This window comes from Pollicipes pollicipes, unplaced genomic scaffold, assembly GCF_011947565.3.
Source record: "Pollicipes pollicipes isolate AB1234 unplaced genomic scaffold, Ppol_2.1 Scaffold_3002;HRSCAF=3523_pilon_pilon_pilon, whole genome shotgun sequence".
In the NCBI taxonomy this organism is placed as follows: Eukaryota; Metazoa; Arthropoda; class Thecostraca; order Pollicipedomorpha; family Pollicipedidae; genus Pollicipes; species Pollicipes pollicipes.
This window is the reverse complement of record NW_023596207.1, coordinates 29,021-49,220: the sequence shown is the minus strand read 5'-3', so window position 1 is coordinate 49,220 and position 20,200 is coordinate 29,021. Positions and strand designations below refer to the sequence as shown.

The 20,200-nt window shown below is 62.4% G+C and overlaps 1 protein-coding gene across 1 annotated transcript in view; it reads right to left on the bottom strand.

Annotated features, from left to right (window-relative positions):
- Nucleotides 1-6,167: 6,167 nt before the first annotated feature.
- The window catches only part of LOC119114710 (RNA-binding protein Musashi homolog Rbp6), a gene marked incomplete at its 3' end in the record, with an annotated part of 39,490 nt that continues 25,457 nt past the window's right edge, over nt 6,168-20,200 (bottom strand). The window contains exon 4 of the mRNA XM_037238726.1: nt 6,168-6,252. Within this exon, the coding sequence (XP_037094621.1) occupies nt 6,168-6,252 (85 nt within the window). The remainder of the gene's footprint in view (nt 6,253-20,200) is intronic.

Here is a 20,200-nt window from a genome sequence, read left to right as displayed (position 1 = left end):
ACAGTGGCGAACGCGCCGGGTGGACGCCGGCCGCGCTCAAACTTTCATCAGGACAGCGCGACATACAAATCGGGGGCGTTAAGCAAGTGGTAAAAGCGACCGCCAAGCGCGCGCACGTGCATTATGCAGCGCTTCATTCCGTGCGAGGAGCGGCGCGACGCAGTAACGATCGGCCGTGCACAGGTCACCTGTGTCGCCGGCGGCCGCCCGGGCGGCGATGCCGGTCTCGCCGGCTCGCTATCAGCAGACTGGGCGCGCCCGACGCGAGCTGGTGCGCGGTCCAAGGTGCGCACACCGCGCCCGCGGCCGCGTCGTGTCGGGCGCCGGCGGCGTCACGCGCGTCACGGGCGGGTCCGGTCGCGTCACGAACGCCTCCAGTCGGCCGCGCCGACGGCCGCGTCACGACCGCCTCTAGTCGGCCGCCCCGACGGTCGCGTCACGAACGCCTCCAGCCGGCCGCACCGACCGGCCGAGACGGGCATTCGGCGTGAAATTCCGACACGGCGCGATCGGCTCAGGCGTCGCCGACGCGTCCGGCCGGTGGCGTTCATGCATCGCGAGCGGCGCCTATTTTCAGAGGGGCTCTCAGCCCCCGTTCTGATTGATTGGCGGCGGCGCGGCGCCGCTTTCTCACGCGCCCTTCGCTAACCGGCGCGTGACGCGTGCGGTAATTACCCGGTTTCCGCGCGTAATTCTCACCCTTCAGCAATCGACGCATTAAACAGCGATGATTAATGCGCTACATCGGCGAATTATTGACGAGACGGTAATGGCGCGGCACGTGAGCGCTCTATATGCGGGGTGCGAGCGGTGAGCGGCGCCGGCGTGCGCCCGGTCCGGCCGCCGCCGCCGCCGCCGCCGCCGCGGAGCGCGCAGGCATGGCTGTTGTTCTGCGAACGCCCGCGTGGAAGCTATCTCCATTCTTAATGCCGCTATTTCAGACAACATTTGGGCTCTGCCAGTAACGAACGGGGGCGTCGGCTAAATGCGCGACACTTCGGACGGCTTCCTGAGACGGTCGCCCGAACGAGGCGACTTGGCAGCGGCCGGCTCCTCGGCCCGCCGCGCGCGGTGACGCGCCGCAGGGGCCGCTCGAGAGCGCCCCGATGGGCGCATTCCCAGCAGAGTGACTGACAAATGCAAAACCCAGCCGCGCAGGAGGTTGCCACAGAAAACCACCGCGTGGTGGCTGTAGAGCGCCGTAAGCCCACCGGCTCTCGGGAGAAAGCGCTGTTTGGAACACTGTCGGCGCCAGCTTTTAACCCCAATTTGGCCTCCCATTTAAAAGTTGGATGCAACTTCAGCTGAAACATGATATTTGACAAAAATCATTTTACTAACAACGCAAACTCGTTCTTACGAAACCACGAAAGTCAGCCGCAAGTTGGCGACAAGAAATGTTAACAGCTTCTCGGCTCCGAAGTACACCCAGACTCGGCGCGCTGCATCGACCTGTTTTTGCCCGGTCCAGTAGTTACTTGAGGCCCACCGGCAATGTATTTGTCGAGTTTTTGGCTTCTGGCTGAATTAAAAGGCAAGAAAATTTGTGTTTTTTGGGCGCGGGTGGCATGCGGTGACTGCAAATACGCGATGCCGAATGGGCAATTTCGTCCAAACCACCAGTTTGCGTTCTGAGCCGGGTCAAACAATGGCTGGCCGGAATACCAAGCACCATCGACTGCACAGGCTGATTGACTATGAGAAACACGGCCAGCGCAGGCGTGGCAGTGTGGCAAACAAGATGTCGCAAACACGCACTACCATACATCAGGCCTTTATTGGAGCAAAAAGAACGGCAGTGGGAATGTAACTAAAACGGTTAACACGTTTTTTGTGCTTTTCGCTGAAGCGCGACTGTTTGCACCTTTCACGAGATGTTAAGTACGGTTTCAAGCCCATCACAAGGACGCAAACAACAGGAGGACACACCTGTCAAGAGGGCACGTGTCTGCCCGGGAGGCACGTCACCTCCAGGACGTGTCTAATAAGGATGTGTCTAATAAGCAGGCAGACAACAGAGACATGCCAAACAAACGCACGCTGAGATGTGGAACATATCTGTCAGGACACCAGACAACAGGGACATGTCAAACAAGCAGACAACGGAACAACGGGACTTGTCAAACGGACACCACCGAACAGCGAGCGGCATCTGCCACGTCGGCTGTGGACCACAAACATAGCCTGATATCAGCCGCCTGACCACAGGAGCGTGCATTTTGGCATCACCGGGCTGGGGATAAGCCTGTCAGCACTATACACCATGAGAATGCTGGTCACGCTGCCTGCAGCGCATCGCACAGGGTCAGATCTGTCAGGGGGACACTGGACCGTGCTATGGGTGGGTGCACTATGTCTATAAACATGGATGAACCATTGAGGAGAGATGACGGTTGTTTGTCCATGAGATGCATCCATATTCCCAAACTTTTACAACGTAGCGTTAGGTTTGCGCAGTTGCATGGAAACAAACGGACCAGCGAAATGCATGCACACCCAAATGGTTTCAGCGAAGTTACGCTGATGGGACGAGTCTGCCACGGACACATCCTGACCACGTGACATGTCCATGCGACGGCAATGGACCACGGGGAACACGCGCGACATGACATGGTGTCCCATTGGGAACATGTACGACGTGGAACTGCATTCCACCGGGAGCACGTGCGACATGGAACTGCACTGGCAGTGGATCAGTACAACATACATACCCAAATGCGTGTGTACATGCCTGCCTGGCCCAAATGCGGGCATGCGTTAGCGGGCGATGCGAGAGCACTGGACCACCGGACCGCAGTGTCCGCCGGACGTCGGGACACAACGGCCGCTCGCCCGTAACGATCAGACTGCCCCCGCCCCCCTCCTCCATCGGCGACGGCAGCTGCCCGTTCGCAATACGTATGCATTAACCATACACCGTGGCTGCACCGATCGAACAAATTACTTTGCACGGCCGCCGCCAGAAACGGTGAATCGAACATCAATCTCCATAGGCCGGGCGAAGCGGGCCGGCACATGCCGGCCGTGGGCCGGATGGGTGGGCGGGTGCGCGCGCTGAACTTGCACTGCAACTGCAACTGCAACTGGCTGGCGGTGCCCTTGGAGCATATGCCCTAGCTGTGCAACATCTGCCCACGACAGTACCAGGCGCTGACGTCACCGATCATTACCGTGAACCAATAACAGGGAGGTATTTTTTGAAGCCGCCAAGTTCGACCAATCCCGGTTATTTGTTAACAGTCGTTTGATTGGTCGTTCAGAGGGCTTCGCTGCTGATGAGCATGGCGTGCCAGCCCGCGCCGCCCTGCCATTCGTCAGGAGGTGCAGACATATTCCCCCCATTGAAATTTCAGGAGGCCCCATCATGCCGACAAGAGGCCCCAAATCACCGAGACGAAACCATCAATCAAATCGAAAGGAAGATCCTTGAGGCATGCTGAGACTACATCTGACCCGTGAGAGGTCATAGACGGCTAGCGTTTGGTCCCGTTGGTCAGCGGGAGGTCTCAGACGCTACAGGGACGGATGAATAGCGGGTCTCGTGAGACAAAACACAGGAAGCCAGCCTGGTAAGTCCTCCAGTACAAAGACCAGGGGCACCACCAGGCACGGACAGGATTCACCCAAGTATATATGTAAGCCTAGAGGCCCTCTACGAAATCCCACGGGACTCTCTGGATAGAGGTTACGATAAGAGGCTCACACCTGTTCGGGAGACATCTAGATGTGCTTACTCCCTGAAAAAGTTGGTGGTGCCACCCCTGCTATCCCAGGAACGTCATTTGACCTTTCCCTTTTTTCCGCTCTCCCCCCCCCCCCCGTGCTACTCTCCATGATATCCTCTGCAGTTACCTCATCGGACTGCGCCTTGAACACCGCGCATGCCAGTGCACTGCTCACGTATTAGCGCGGGCTAACCACAAACGGCGCGACTCTGCGAACCGAGCGCCGAGCACACAGGCGCTGAAACCAGCGGGCTGTTGGCATATGGGTTTACGCTTCATCTTTTCGAAGCGCATTTGATCCATTTACACGGGCTTATCAAGGTAATGCAGGTCGGATGATTTCGCCTCAGGGCATACGCGTCGTCCTGAGCGAAGTGAGTCATTTGGAGTCATTGTAGTGTTTTTCGGAAGGCGCCCATTGACCCAACCGTTGCCAGTGACCAAGTAAGCCAGGTCTATGTCATGCGACGCTGTAGTGCCGGCCTTACGGGCCCGCGAATCGTTCAGTGTTAATGAATGTTAATGAATTGGGCGTAACAAACAACTTCTGTTTAGTTGACTATATAAGAAGTTGCAAAGAATTGTCTTAACTCTTGTAGCACATTTTTGTCCAAATTGTTTTTATTTACGCTATTATGGGGGAATTTCGCTCAGAGCAGAATGCCCATTGCAGTTTCAAAAGATAACTCGGAACAAGAGGGATAACTGGGGCAGCTGGAAACATGTGTGAGTTCCTGGGAGCGGGGGGGGGGGGGGAGCAGACGAAGACAGCTGAGAACAGCCAGGGCAGCTGACTGGAGAATACTGAACACATCAATGGAACTGTGGACAGCAGGACGCGGCTGCGTCTGGCTACGGGCAGCTGGAACATATGGGGAGTGCTTGAGGCACATATTTAGCCAGCTGGCCATACCTGGTGACAACTGAGCACATCTGGGCCCAGCCGGGTACCGGCTACAGTCCATGCGATAACAAAAAGCTGGGAGCTGCTAGGGGCAGCCGGGGACCACTCAGTACAGCTGACAGCGTTACGTCACTATTGGGGATAGCTACGGCCGGCTGGGGCGGCTGGGGCGGCTGGGGGTGCCCACAGCTGCAGCCCCGGCCCCTGTACGGGACCGGCCGCCGTGGAGAACGGGCTCCGCTCATCACCTTGTTCCCGGAACCGATCGCTGTCCGGGGCTCTTGAGCGCGCCGCTGCGGCAGCGCGAACAGCCCGCGGCCCCGGCGGGGATGGGGACGAGTCACGGATGCGCCGTCGGTCGCTGCCGATGGCCGGCCGACAAATTTATACAATATCGCCCCGCTATTGCAGCCCAGTTGGACGGGCGAATTTATCGATGCTGACGGCATCACGCGGACAGATACGTCAGCGGTCATCGAGACCGCGCCCAGGCACGCCCCTCCCCCCCCCCCCTCGAGGGGCGATGGCGACACGCGCCGCGCATGAACATCGCCCGCACGCGTCGCATTATTCAGGTGGGTCGCGCGCGACAGGTGCTCGCAGATGGATGGGGGTGTCGGGCCGTTTTGTCGTCATTACCAGAGCGGGCGGCTGCCGGCCAGGTCCTGCTGGGGGGGGGGGGGGGGGAGGGGGAGGGGGAGGGGGGCGGCGCGCAGATACACATCAACAGTCACACAAGGGAGCAGTGCGCAGCACGCGCATGCGCACGAGCGGCTGCATTCGTCACCCACTCAGCGGCCCCGCGTGGCAACACGACTCTGCGAGCGGTGACCTGACCGCGGAGGACGGTGACGTCATCAAGCGGCGCGCATTACACGTGCGCGCACACGTTACTGGGATACACCGGTGTAAACGGACTTCAAACGGCGTGATGATTGCAAGCATGCAGGCGGCAGCAACAGTCGTATTGCGGGCCTGCACTGACACCAAGTCGAGCATACACAACAGCGGCAGCGACCGCCTGAGCAGCATGGTACACAGCAGGCTTCGGCGATATGATCGCCAACACCGACAACAGCAGTCAAGCCTTATTTCGCAGCGGCAAACACGATCTGGGCGGCGCCTGTCGTCAACGGCATCGTACACACGGACCTCAAACACACACAAAAAACCAGCACACAAACGGGCATGTGAGAAGCGGCGACCGCATCAAAGCCCAACTGAAACAAAACAAGGGTCACACGAAGTAAGTGGCGGCCGGCGCATGCAGTCGAAAGCGACGGTAACGACAGACGTTACGACGAGGCGACGGGGCCGTGAGACGCATCCACGGCTTAACAACTAACCAGTGGCTTTTCTCATGCGACCACGATAGCACCAGCACCACCCGATGGCACTACTTCTACCGAACTAAGCGAAGGATGCACACCAACACCAGCCCACCACCGCCGCCACCGCCACCACGGCACAGAACCAGACAGCCACAAGCCGACCAGGACTGGACAGACACAACACGGAGAAAAGCTAGGAGTCCGTACCTTTTTGCCGTCTAGTTCGTGTGAGCCGCTCGCTAATACTTTGTCTACGCTAGCTGGATCGCTGTAGGTGACAAAGCCAAAGCCCCTAAAAAGGAGAACAGCGCGTATTGTTCTATGGCTCTAGTTCACCTCATTGCGTATCACCGGAGCACTATGGCCTAGAAAGTTAACAGCTAAGCAGAATATAACAGGCCTATTGTACCTATCCATAAGATTTACACGAGAGTTGACCGCAGCCCTTTGGCTCATGAACCTCTATTCACATAGTTCGCAGATATGCTATGTGCAAGCCAAGTACTGCATTGTTGAATCACGTCCTTGACATGTCATTAGTAATCACCACTTGCGAAGCAGATCTGCGAACATGCATTGTTTAACACGGTTCTATGACTTAGCTAGAAGCACTAGATTACACAAAACTGACTAGCCTAAATAAAACATTTTCAAACCCGAGCACCATTAATTCAATCCGAGATGAACACAGCGTTTTCGGACTTCCTGGGAAGTTTCTGCATCATCTTTGACTATCTCATTCGGTTGATATTTCAGAACACAGCCACAGATACTGAAAAGGACGTTACCTAAATGGTTAAGTGCGACTGGCGATTTGGAAACCACACCGGTAGGACGTTACCAAAATGGTTAAGTGCGACTGGTGATTTGAAAACCACAACGGACTGGCACAAATTATCTCTTGCGAGCAGGTTATTGTGGTACGTTATGTCCTCTGCCCAGGCTTTCTAAAGCTGCTCTGTTTGGCTCAAACCTCCGTCACATCCCACATACATCGAGTGCCCCGTTTGCAGCAGTAATTGGGACTACCCCTCCCCTTTCCGTGGGCGCGCCGTCGCCGTGCTCGGCAGTCTTGGAGCCTAGTGTCTTGGTCCCCCTCCATCGGCAGCCGGTACGTTGGACCTGCGCCCCGTGGGCTAGGCGGGCTCGGATTTCTCCCATCCCCGGCTCCGCGTCAAGCCCGCAACAGACCCACACGCGGACACGGCCGGTGCCAGCCGCGAGAGTCGCCTCTGGCCCGACCCGACCTGACGTTCTGACCTCTGACGCACACAGGTCAGAGCGGCGCGCTCAGCGTAGGACGCCGGGGTGCCGCGCTGCTGGAAGTCCCCAGCCCGTCCATCTAGAAAGCGGTTCTGGCGCGTGCTCTATGGCCTGAGAGTCGCGAATCAATGCGCTAAGGCTGGTTCTGCCAGAAATCTTCATGAGCGTCGCGCAGCTTGCGGGAGCTCGTTAAATTGGGCCCGCCCGGGAGCACGAGCGGCCCCGCGTCAAAGGCGTTCGCGTTCCCCGGCTCGATGGCGATGCCTGTCATTAACTTCAGCCCCGTTCGCCGAATGCCAGATCGATATGCCTCAAATACCGCCGAGCACTAAGATGTCGCTTCTACAAATTTGATGATGGTCTGAGTAACGTCCACCGTAACGAGAGGATACCGGCGTCAGTCCATTCTTCAACTAGTTTTAGCGGCTATCCGTGCTCGACCGGAAATGAGCTGCACCCAGCTCGCGACGCCTCTCCCATGAAATCGCCGGCCGCGGCGACAAGTTCCGTAACTGATACAACGCCGGGAAGCCGCACAGCAGGGCCCGTCGACGCCCCCCCCCCCCCCCCCCCGAGAGCGCCACAAAAGCCGCGTGTTACGCGAGTGGCCGGCTAAACTCCGCCGCAAAAACGACCCACCTGGCCTCACTGCGGCGGATGTCATGACAGGAAGTCGGCCGGGGAGAGGGGTCAGACAATGGTCGACGCGGCGCCGCGGGGCCGCCGACGGCACGGCCGAGGAGGCCCGCCGGCCGCCGGCGCGACGACGCGTGACCGACCCCTGCGTCATCCTGGGAGGGGTCGTGCACTCTGCGACGGCCAGGCGGGTCTGTGCACTCTGCGACAGACCCGGCGGGTCTGTGCACTCTGCGACGGGCCAGGCGGGCCTGACCCAGTTTGCGGCAGACCAGACGAAATACCAATTGGGCCCGTGAACTGCGATAGATCAGGGTGGCAGCGCACACGCCCGGCGCGGCAGCGACAGGTCACGCGAGGGGCGCCGTGTGTCGTAGATACGACAGGCCCGTATACGACGCGTTCCCAACGGACCTGCGTACGCGGACGGATCCGAACCCGGCGCGACCCGCCGCGTGGCGCACTACCGACCCGCCGCCGACATCGTCGTGCGTGAAACAAGCATCAACGCACGGCATCGCCTGTGCACACACTGCGCCACGGTTCGTGCTTCTTGCGGCGGTCGTGCGCGGCTAAGCACGCGCGACAACGCTGTACTGTGGACGCCGCGGTCGTGCAGGCACAGCCCGATGCCGCACTGCCAGATCCGACACCGGGGTCCGGATTACGGCTTCGGGTGCGGCCGCGGGCACGGCCCCCGCACCGGTCTCGGACGCAGTCCCGGACGTAGCGCCGGCCGCAGTCTCGAGCACGCCCCCACACCCAAGCGGCCGTGCACTGGCGCCACGGTGCCGCGCCCGGAGTCAACATGGGCCGTCGTATCTGGCGGTGCGGCGGTCGTATTGAGCGGCGCCCTCTCGCACGGCGCCCGGACCGCCGCGGCGCGTGCAGACCCCACCCGGCGGCGGGGAGGGGCGGGGGGTGACGTCACGGCGCAATGGAGCGTGTGGCCATGAATGGTCCGACGACGCCCAGCTGCCGGGCCACACGGCCGCGGGCGGTCCAGGCGGCGCCCTGCCGCGAGACGGGGCCGCACCGGCCGGGCACGACCGGCGCGAGTGCGGGACAGGACAGGACAGGACAGGGCAGGACAAGGACAGGACAGATCAGGACAGGACAGGGCAGGACAGACAGGACAGGACAGGACAGGACAGGACAGGACAGGACAGGACAGGGCAGGGCAGGGCAGGGCAGGGCAGGGCAGGGCAGGGCAGGGCAGGGCAGGGCAGGGCAGTAAAGGACAGGACAGGACAGAGCAGAGCAGAGCAGAGCAGGGCAGGGCAGGGCAGGGCAGGGCAGGGCAGGGCAGGGCAGGGCAGGGAGGCATGGCATGGCATGGCATGGCAGGACAGGGCAGGGAAGGGCATGGCATGGCATGGCATGGCAGGACAGGACAGGACAGGACAGCGAGGTCAGGGTCGCTGGCCTGGCCGCTCGCCGGGTTGCTGGACAAGTCTCACCCACTCCGAACAGCGGGTCTCACCCACTGCAAACAGCGGGAAGCGCATGACGAGACCTCGCCGAAAGCCAACGGCGGCCCTCCCCCTCCGTCCCCGTCTCCGTCTCCTCTGATCCCCGCCCATGCCGCCGGCTATGTTTAGCCGGCGGCGCGCGCGGCTGGTCACACCGGGTGGCGTCGCTTCCGGCGGCGGTGGGCCGCGCGTGCTGGCCGTAATGGACGTGCCGACCGCGCCGCCGCAGCGCCGGCGACCCGCGGCGGCCGCTCGCCGTCCGGCCCGGCCCCGTCATGGCTGTCCGGACAGACGGACGCGAGGAGTGCCCACTCAGCGACCGTCGCTTCCACTCGGATCTCTTGCGGAGAAACGGCGCGAAAGGTGTCAAGACGCCGCCAGTGTGCGAGTCGCAGGCCTGGAGGCCCCGACGTGACGACGACGCCGCTCCGCTCGCGCAAAGGCGTCCCGTCGCCATCCCGGCCACGGCCAGAACGCCAGGCTGAGGCCGCCAGCAAGAACTCGGCGGGCTGACGGTTGACAGCAGCAGCGCCAGCTCGTGCGGCCTCGGCACATCGGTGACCCAGGAGCCGGCGGCGGGCCTCTCGCTCGCCGTCGGGAGCGCACCTACAGCGGCCTCAGGCCGACACCGGAGCGGCTGCGACCCAGCCGGCCGCTGGGCGTCGGCCGCTGGAGAGCATCGCCCGCCAGGACCGCCCGCGGCCGCCGCCGCCCGCTCCGCTCACCGGTCGCAGCATTTCACGCGACATTGCCGGCGCCGCGCGGCGGCGGCACCACGCCGGCTATTGATTGACGGCGGCCGTTCAGCGCCCATTGTCGAACCGGACACCTCGGGATGGGGCCCGCGTGGCCGGCGCCGGCGTTCTCACAGCGGTCGATGGTGCGGCACGTGCCCGGCGGCGGCCCGGCGCGGTCGCGCAGGTGACTGTCCGCCGCTCCGTAATCGGCTGGGCAGCGGCAGCGCTGAGCGGCCCGCCGTCAGAGTCGCCGTCGTTAACGGCAGCGGGACGGCGGCGCCGCGTCGTTAACGACAGCAGGGCGGCGGCAGGGGCGCACACAGGAAGGTCGCAGGAAGGGCGTTGTCGGCTCCCCTCGTTGGTGGAGTGAGGAGGAGGCGCGCTCAGGATGGTCACCCAGTGGGTGTGGTGACTCCTCTCGGTGGTGTAGTGAGCAAGAGGCGCGCTCAGGATGGTCACCCAGTGGGTATGGTGACTCCTCTCGGTGGCGGATGGAAGTGAGGTGGTGGGCGCGTCACACCCACATCGGGTCCCGGGAGGAGGCATGTCAACGCCTCCCGAACGGCCGGCCCATCTTGCTCAGCGCTCCCTGGCGTCGTCTTTGTGCGCGTTCATCAGCGTTAATAGCAGGTGTCTCCCGAAATTGCAAACCCCCGCGAATACACCCGAAAAGCACGGATTCCAGCATTGGCCGATGACATATGAAGCAAACTTTAGATTACAGGACTTGATCTCGTTCGGCGGGCGCACCACCTTAATGATGATGGCAGTTTTACCGCTTACAGCGGACACCAGTCGCTGATTGCTCTCCGTAATTTGCATTCCGGTCCCACTTCCTGCAGCTGTCCAGCTGCTGTACAACGTGGCGTGTTATAAGTACGTATTTAGGAAGGGAACGCAAGGCCGATTAATGAAATCGTGACATCACCGGTGCCGCTGACTGCTTGGCACCGCCAAAATGCCACGTCATATTAGACCCGCGACCGACGGACAGCTGAGCGCGGACAGCACGAGCGAGTCCGCTGCGGATCGGACCGAGTGTTTGGACGCCGCGAATCGCCGAGTGTAGCCGCACCTTACCGGTGCGAATGGCTGTTTGGGTGGCGACAAAGCCCGGTCATCCATCAAGCCCGCCGCGGGGCCTCGGCCGGCCTGGACACGGGCGGGGGCGGGGGCGGGGGCGGGGGCTGCGGTCGCCGCTCCAAGGCTCCTCTCCATATACAGCGGCGGCTCCAGGCACGGGCCGGATACGAGCCGGTGACGCTGTCGCTGCACACGCGCCAGAGCTTAAGGCGCTGGCTGAAGTCGCGCGCAGGACGACCGCCATCGGATGGCGGGAGTTAGTTCCTGGTTTCGCCACCAGGCGACGACCGCCGCGTGCGACGAGAGGATGGACCTCGCGAGCGGAACTCCCCCCGCATTTGGAGGAACTTAAGCGCCACTGATACTTCCGGACTTCAGCATGGCGTCTTAGGGCAGGAATATGCGGGGGAAGGAGCCTACTTTCATCGTAATACTGCGGCCCAGGCAGAAATCTTGAGCCATGTTTCACCGCATGGCGCCACTGCCGCGGCTGCCACGCTCGCATCAGCGGCCGTCATCGCCCGTCAGGCGTGGACAGGCCCGGCCACACCAAAGAAACCCTCGACAAGCAGTCACAGTTTTGGACAGGTGACTTCCGAACAAAGTAGGATAGTGAAATGCCTCCGAGTGAGTGAGCCCGCGATGTCAGCACAAGATTGGTGCAGGGCAGCCGAGTGGCGGTAAACGGCTTATTTTCGAGAGAAGCACTTTTGTCAATGACTTCAGGCGCAACTCTTGACAAGTGATGTTTGATTTCTCGGGAACAACTTTCGACGCAAAGTTAACCACCAGCCTGTCGCCACCACGAGAAGACCACTGGGCGGTCGAGCTGTCACCACGACCCCAGCAACGCGGACCCCCCAACCCACACCGTAACGCAAGCAGCAATGGACCACGACCACCGCCGTCGCCACTGGGCCAACACCAGGCAGCCACCCTGTGACGTCATCCGGGCGTACCCCCCCCCCTCCCCCCCCACACCGCCTCCATCCAGCGATCCCCACGGGCTGAGAATGTTAGCCACCCCCGGGGGCTGCCGGGCGCTCCTCCGCCGGCGACATCTTGACCCCGGGGTCGGGCCGGTCCGAGGCCAGTAGCCGAGGCCCGGGAGCTCCCTGGGCCCCGACCGAGGCTCGGGGGCTCTCCGGGCCGCGGCGGCCGCGCTCGCCGAGCCGTTCCGGTCGGCTGCGGCGGCCGGCTCCCGCGCCGAGACCGAGAGGCCGGCGGCCGCTGTCCGGCGCGTCGCTCTCGCCGCCAGCTGCGCTACACGCGCGACAGCCGCGGCGCGCGACACGCCGCGCCGTACCGCGTCCGATCCCGTGTCGCCAAACACGGCGTGGGAGTGGCGGCGGTGGCGGAGCGGCGGCCGTGGGAGGAGGCGGCTCCGGCGCCCCCGACGGCGCCGGGCCCAGCGCGGCGGCACCGCATCGGCCTGCGCCGCTCACTCCGCCGAGATAATTAGAGACGGCGGGGCTATCAAAATGATCCGCTCCGCTCTAAAGCACCTAATTAACGAGCTTGGTAAACAAAAACATCATCGGTGAAATGCTCGCCAAAACAGCTGGATTGGGTAAGAGTCGTAAAGCTCTTAATGTAGCGCGGTCTGCCTCGCCGCCAGCTGTTTTTTTGCGGTGCAGCACGGTGCTAACTCGCTGGCCCTGACATTCTCCGCTGTGAACACGTCTGGCGTACAGGGAATGCGGTAATTGCACCGCTACAATTTGCTCTAAGAATGGAGACGCCGGGCTACGCCTCTCCTCGGGAATACCTGAAGTGCTGCGCGGGAACCTGGACGCGGAGCATATACAGCATATGAAATATGAGACGTGGGTGCACTTAACTGTGTGAGCAAGCTGCATCCGCGGGATGGATTAGACGGCACTTAAACGATGCACGCCAATCATAAACGAGCCGTCACACTGAGAGCGGCGAGAAGTGTATGAAAACACGCAAGACAGCGGCGCTCAGGCCGGCCCAACGCCCGCCGGACGGCCGAAGTCTTATCAGATTACTGTTGCCACCGTCTTGTTGACCACCAATCCCCGGCCCGCCAGCGCCTCATTCCTCGCCGGTCCCGTGATCCGACGCTGGATGCGCAGTGAACGCCGCACCGCGTCATTAGTGCCAAGGCTCTGCCAACTCCGGAGTGCTGAGGAGACAAACTCGGCGTCGCTGAGGAGAGCGCGGCATCTCGTCATCGTGCGCCGCACCCAAGACGGGCCGCCACTGCTCTGAGATCTTATTCCGAACCCGGTTCGCCCCGCCGCCGCGGCAGTCGGGTGGAAAATTTCAATTTCGGTACTTTAATAATTCCTCGCTGAAAACACTACCCATCTTCGTGCAGAAGTTCGGCCAAGCTTGAAACAAGGGGGAGAGAGAACACGCGAGGGCCTCTTATTGTGTCGCGAAAGAGGAAGAAAAGAGGAGCAGCGAGCACAAGGAGCCAACGCGCCGTGCCGCAGCCCCTAGGCTGCATACGGCCCGTGCGCCGCATTCGTAATTTGGCGGCACCGGAAAGCTCGCCTCTCAAGTTTCGTGGCCGCCAGATGGCTAACGACCCAAAGCGAAACGTCGCAGAAGGATAGACATTTGTCGAGAAGCTAACAGCCAAGCGGCCTGAAATCCGTTGTTAAGTCTATGACGTCACCTGACGCTATTTGGGTCGCGCCCCCCGCTATAACAACCAGCTACTGACTTTTATCGCAGACAAACCGCTCTAAAACAGCCCCACTTCACGATGACCCATAATGAGACGTTACTTGCGCGGCCGACGCAGACAACAGCCAGGAGACAGGAGGACAGGAGACGGGAGGAGTCAACAGGAGACAACAGTTGGCGCGTCGTCGCGGTCATCCCGATTTAACCCAGCGCTTGACACTTCTGGACTTTGACGTCAGAGGTCGCGCCGTCCCCTCCTCAAATTCAAATTCAGACAAGGACGCGTTCAGCCGGCGGGCTGGAAGAGAGTGGAGGGGTGGAAGATGGTGGCAGAGGTTGGAGAGGGTGGGAGAGGCGTGAATAGGGTGGAAGAGGGTGGAAGAGGGAGGAAAGGGGGAAGAGGGTGCAGTCCTTCGCTAGACTCGCGGAAGGTCCCTGCCCCCGGCACCGCCTCTGGACCAGAGTCCTTCGCTGGGCCCGGGTACCACTTGGGGGCCGAATTCAAGCCCGACAACCGCATCCGAACTCAAAGACCGCCTCTCAACCTGGAGATAGCCTCTGGACCCGGAGACTGCCTCGGCAGCCGGGACCACCTCTGGACCCGAGCACTGTCTCTGGAACCGAGCACCGCCTCTGGACCCGAGCACCGTCCCTGGACCCGAGCACCGTTCCCGGACCCGAGCACCGTCTCTGGACCCGAGCACCGTCCCTGGACCCGAGCACCGCCTCTGGGTCCGGGTCACGCGGCGTGGCGGCAGTCGCTGGCGCGCCGCCAGCCGCCAGCGTTATCGCCTCGCCCGGCCATTTGTTTGCACGACTTGAATGATGGCGATTCAGCCGCGGATGAAAATATCAGGTCGGCAATTAGCAACGAAGGCTCTGAAGCGGGATCCCGGCGGGCGGGCCAGGTGGCGCCAGGCTGGGCCGACAGCATGTGCTCTGGAGGGCTCGTCCAGGCGCGGGCTCTACGAGCGGTGTGCTGCCGCCGACGGTGCCGTGGAAGCTCGTGACGTGCTAGGGTGGACGGCGCCGCTGAAGGCTGAGGCTGCACCCCGCAGAGCAGCAGGGCCAAGGCCCGACGCCTGTCAGTGCAAGGCTCGGCCCACCTCAGGGCCGGGGGGGGGGGGGGGGCTAATATAGGCCAACACGGCGTCCGCGCCAGGTTAACACGTCTCGCGGGGTAGACCCGCGGCCAGGCGACAGCGCCCTGCAGAGTGGTTACATTCCTGATCCGCCGCCCAGCACCACAGCCCGATGGTGCTGGAGGTGACGGTGACCTGAGAGTTCTTAGGCCACAATGAGAAGCGGGCCAAAACGCCACCCCCTGATAGCCATGAGGCACGAGCGCCCTGCTCCAGACGGCGTGCGATACGCATCAGACGTCATGCATCGAGTCAGCAGGCCGCGGCACGACTGCATGACGCGTGACCGGGCATATGCCCGGCTCGGACCCGCTCGGCGGGCCCACGCCCGGTCGTGACCGGCGGGCCACGGTGAAAGCTCGGGCGTGCGGCTCGCCGGCCCGTCCGTACGACGCGGCCTTGCGCAACCGCCTCGATGCATGGCCGCGTACGCCGCCGCCGCCGCCGCCGCCGGCAGGCGCTGGCGCGCCGCGTACGCCATCGTCGCCGCCGCTGCAACCCAGCGGCGCGCCTCACCCCACGGCCGCACCAAGAGCCCGGCCGGCGTGCGGGCGCGTGGGCGGCAGTGGCGGTGCACGGTCACGCAGCGGGCTCGGGCCAGGTCAGAGTGGGCCAGGAGTGGACCGGACCTAAGCTAGGCCCGGACTGGGATCGGGTCGGGCTTGGCCCGAACTAGGGCCGGGCTCGGCCCGAGCTCGGGCCGATCTCGGGCCCGGCTTGGGCCGGGCTCGACCCAGGCCACGCCAGGCTGGAGCGGACCGGGCCGGGCCGGGGCGGCAGGTGGTAGCCAGTGCAGCGGCACCGCCTGCACGAGCGGCGCACAAAGATCGGCCGACAGCTGGCGACAAGGCCAGCGGCCGCTGCCGGCACACCGGCACGTGCGGCGTCGCCGCGATGCGGCACGTGGAGAGGGCCAAGAGCGCGCCGACGCACGGCTCAAGGCGGTGGGGGCCGCGGCGTCCAACTCGGAAATCTAGCGGAAGCCGGGCATCGAGAACTGAAATCGATGGAAAGAGTGCACTTAAGTAGTTGCAGTGCTGCTCAACCAGGAACTAGAAGCTGGCCGCTTGCTCGTCTCTCCAGGGACAGAGCATCGCAGAGCATCCTGCATTTTTCTCTTGAGGCGCCGCGTCGCAAGCGCGGCGCCTCAAGAGAAAAAGGCAATAGTGACACGCCAGTATGACTCTCGGGTTGAAGAGTTGCTGATTGAGCCACGAAACGCCGACAAAAAATGCAGGACAGAGAATCGACGAAAAGATATTGCGTTTCCGCAATCCCGCGGTCATCACGATAAGCCCTGCGTCAGTGACCCAGTGACCTCGGACAAAACAGTATTAATTATTATGCTTGTTTGCCCGCAAACGGACGCAAGACACCGCGAGATCATCTCGCACCAGCCCGAATGAAGTGGCCGGATACATTAGATCAGGAGAGCGGCGGGGTGGGGGGGGGGGGGGGAGGGGGAGGCATTCAGACAAAATCACCGGTAAGAAACCAGTCCTGTGGCACTACCCGCCCCATTCGACAAAGATCCGTATTTGCCAACGACACAACAGTCGGCTGGTGTTTGTTCTGTGTGGTGGCGCTCCCCAGGGCGGTCTGCAGCCTGTTTGCACGGCCCTTTTCACCGGCGCCGCACAGAGCCCCCGGTGCCGGCCGACCTGTGCACGCTGTTGACGCCGCTGAACATGATTCATGCTCAGACAATGGATAGGCGCCTGACGTCGAAACAAAAGGCGCTTTCCCAGCGGATACCGTACGAAATAATTTTGGTGCGACCCCACAGATATCTGATCGGGACAGACAACTGCAGCGGTTGGACAGGTAAACTGAGCGCCGCAGTCCGGGGCCCAGCGGGTCGGCAAACGAACAGAACGACGATGAGATATTCCACAGTTGAAACTAATTGCCGACTGCATTCTCGTTCCTCCTATTCTCCAACTTTTTCTGATCACGAGGCCATTGAAAGAACTATAAAATGCCCTCCGCCTTAAGATTTATGCTGCTTCCAGAGCAGCCTGATTAGGAATGCTCAAATTATGCAAAGTCAACGGCGGCAGCGCACCAAAAATACGGGCTGGGCAATACGGGGCCGGGGGAGGGGCTGATTCAGTTAGGAGTGAAGAGTCAAGTTCCCGTCCTGAACTGTTCGGGGCGGCGCTAAACTGTCCTGAACTGCCAGCGGCCCAGCCTCCCGGCCAGATCGCGGCACGAGGAGAACACGGAGACACCGGCCGGCCGGACGGCGGCAGTGTTACTCGTGCCGCCCGCCCCATTTTCGGAGCCACCAGTTAATGGCCCCGGGAGGTTGAATAGCCTTGCCGTGCTGCGATAAAGTATCGTTCGAGCATGACACGTGTCCGGTGCACGCGTGACAGAAATATGGTCATGACAGGCCGAACCGTCGCTGTGACGTGACAGAACACACGATGCGCGCGACCGAAGTTGCCGCCGATACGGCGTCATCAGGCGGACGCCTTACACGAACATACCAGCTGCAAGTTGCAACAAAACATACCAGCTGCAAGTTACAACAAAAGGCACCATTCCTTTCAAGCCGACAGCCACATGCGCCTAAGGAACAACTTTGAAAGGGTTATTATTGCACGGAGTCTTCTTTCAAAGGCCTGCTAATGCCCATACCGATCCCGGCAAATGAAAACTAACTTTGCACTCGCATTTCAGCCCAGACAAAACGCAATGACAAACTTGTAATTGAAAAGTAGATGCTGGAAGACAGTCTTCGAGACAAGGCAATAGCCGACAGCAACCTCGTGGTGGGGTAACTTATTAGCAAACGGAAAACAGAAGTTAAGGCGGGATGGGGGTAGTGAAGCGAGCCTCATCGCCATAACAGCGACGCGTGCGGATAACGTGATACGGCGAACAACATGACATGAATACTGAACACCGTGCTGCCAATGTACGTGGCCATAATGCCACGCTTCGACTGAACCGTTGTGTGTGTCGGATGGAGCCGTCGGTGTGAAGTACTCTTCACTGTTCGATGGCGATGGTGCTTTGTCTGTGAACATGGCACGACGCGCCCCGCCTGTACCGCACGTGGAGCCGGTTAGCCAAACGTGACACTGTGCACCGACAGCGGCACTTGCTGATGACGCGGCGGTGGTGGCGGACGCGGTGGCGGGCGCGTCTGAGAGGGCTGTTGGCCCCGGCGCACAGGGGTCATTCGCCACGCCCCCAGGCACGGCGCCGGAGCCGCCCCGCGTCTGGAGCGGCGCTGGAGCCACCTCGCAGCTGGGGCGGGAGCTGCATCCTGGAGGGGCCGGCTCCGGCAGCCAGCTCCTCCGGCGCTGCTCCGTCACGCGGAGGGCAGGTCCAGCGCCAGCCGCCGGCCGCCGGCGCGCGGCTGCGGGGCGCGTCCCGGCATGACGCCCCGACCGGCCAGGGGCCGTTCCAGGAACGGCGGGACACCTCTGCAGCGGCTGCAGCGCGCCGGGCCGGTCACGCGCCCGCCGCACTCGCCCGGCGAGAGGAGCACGCCGCCGCCGAGAGACAAGAGCCCGCCCGGGCGCGCTGACCGGCCGGCACGGCAGACGCGTCACCACCCGTGGAGGAGACTCGTTCACCGACCACTCACGCCGTTGTGCAACGCTCGGCCGGCGACGGCAGGGGCGCGTCCAGGGACGGTCGCGCGGAGGCAGGGGCGCACCGAGCACCGGCCGACCAGCGGTCTGCGCCGAGACAAGACGCTCCCAGCAAGACGAAGAGTCACCCGGCTAGGCGCCCGCCGTACCGATTTCACCGTCCTCGTTATGTGGTCGCGGTCTCAGCCGCCGCCGACAGTGGTCAAACGGGGCGGATCCGGGGGCGTGGGAACAAAGGACCCTCCAGTCGTGTGAAAGCCTGCATGGTGCGGTGCTCCCGGCGCTCCTGGGAGAAACATGGCTGCCCGGGCCCGGGGCGGTGGACAGTGGGGCCCAATCCAACCGTGCTTACAATGAAGTATCAGGGCCGGGACGCGCCGCCATGACTAGGACTGGATAGGACGGAAACACACGGCCTTTGGCGTCACTAACGAGCGCAGTGTCCGCAGCGTGCGTGCTGGGCTGGGCTGAGCTGGGCTGGTGCGTGAAACATGGGAAAGCGACAGAGTGAATGACAAGGAGAGGACGCTGCTGAAGGAATATGAGCGAGGACGGCGTCGGGTGAAGCATAGCATGGGGAGGCGGGGAGACGGGGCAGGAAAGCGCCGGACGGGAGAGACGCTCCAAGCGGTTGAGCGGTCGTTTCATACACGAGGAGCGGACAGAGCTGACCACGGCTAGGCGGTGGGAACGGCAGAGTTTGAGGACTGAGCCAGCTTCGCGGGTCTCTCGTCCCATGCAGTAATCCGATTAGAGCTTTCCCAGAACGTCGATGTGTGCGTCGTTTTTCTTTTCATGAATCGTTAGAACTCTCCAGAACGAAAAATTACACATGGCTCATCCCGACCCGGATTTTCACGTGCGTTACACATGATCATACGGTCCACGTAAACAAAGAAATGTGTGTGGCGCACTGTGTGACCAGGAGCCAGGCATTGGAGGACCGGACCAGACCAGAGACGACGGCATAAAAAACCGTACTACCGCGTCAGCACGCCCCACGTCCCCCCTTTCGCCATCGCCGCGACATGGCCACCGTTTAGTTAGAGCGGTCTGGTTGCGATCAGACTTCAACTGACGTCACTAACACACCGAGTGGGCAGGGCAGAGCGAAGGCCACGTTCGGGCGCCTTGACCCAGCCACGCGCTCCGCTCCACAGTGTCGAGGCGCTCCACCGGGACCCCACGCCTCTCCGCGGTCCTCCGCCGGTCCGCCGGCACTCTACCGCTCTACCGAGCGTCGCGCCACGCCGCTCTACCGGCGCGCTCTGTCCGCCCGGCCACAAAGGAGCGCCGTTGCGCCAGGGCTGGCCGGCCCCGCCGCGGACAGCATCCATTAACCGCCGCCAGCCGGCGTCAACAGTCTCCGCTGCATCCAGCCACTGAACGTGCTATCGGGTGTCGGCCGGCTCCAATAAGACGCGATCGATTCGGCAGTGCCGGCTGGCCTCCGTCCGCGGCGCGCGCGCGTGTGATGCACGGCCGCGGGCGAGGGGCGGGGGCGGCGCCGCTGACAGGGCTGGCTCGTGCGCGAGCTGGACGCCGCGCAGGAGGAAGGGCGGCGCAGCGCTGCGCCCGGCCGGGTCGGGAGGGGGTTGCGCGAACGGCTGCGGAGTCGGCGGACGCAGCAGTCAGTCCCGG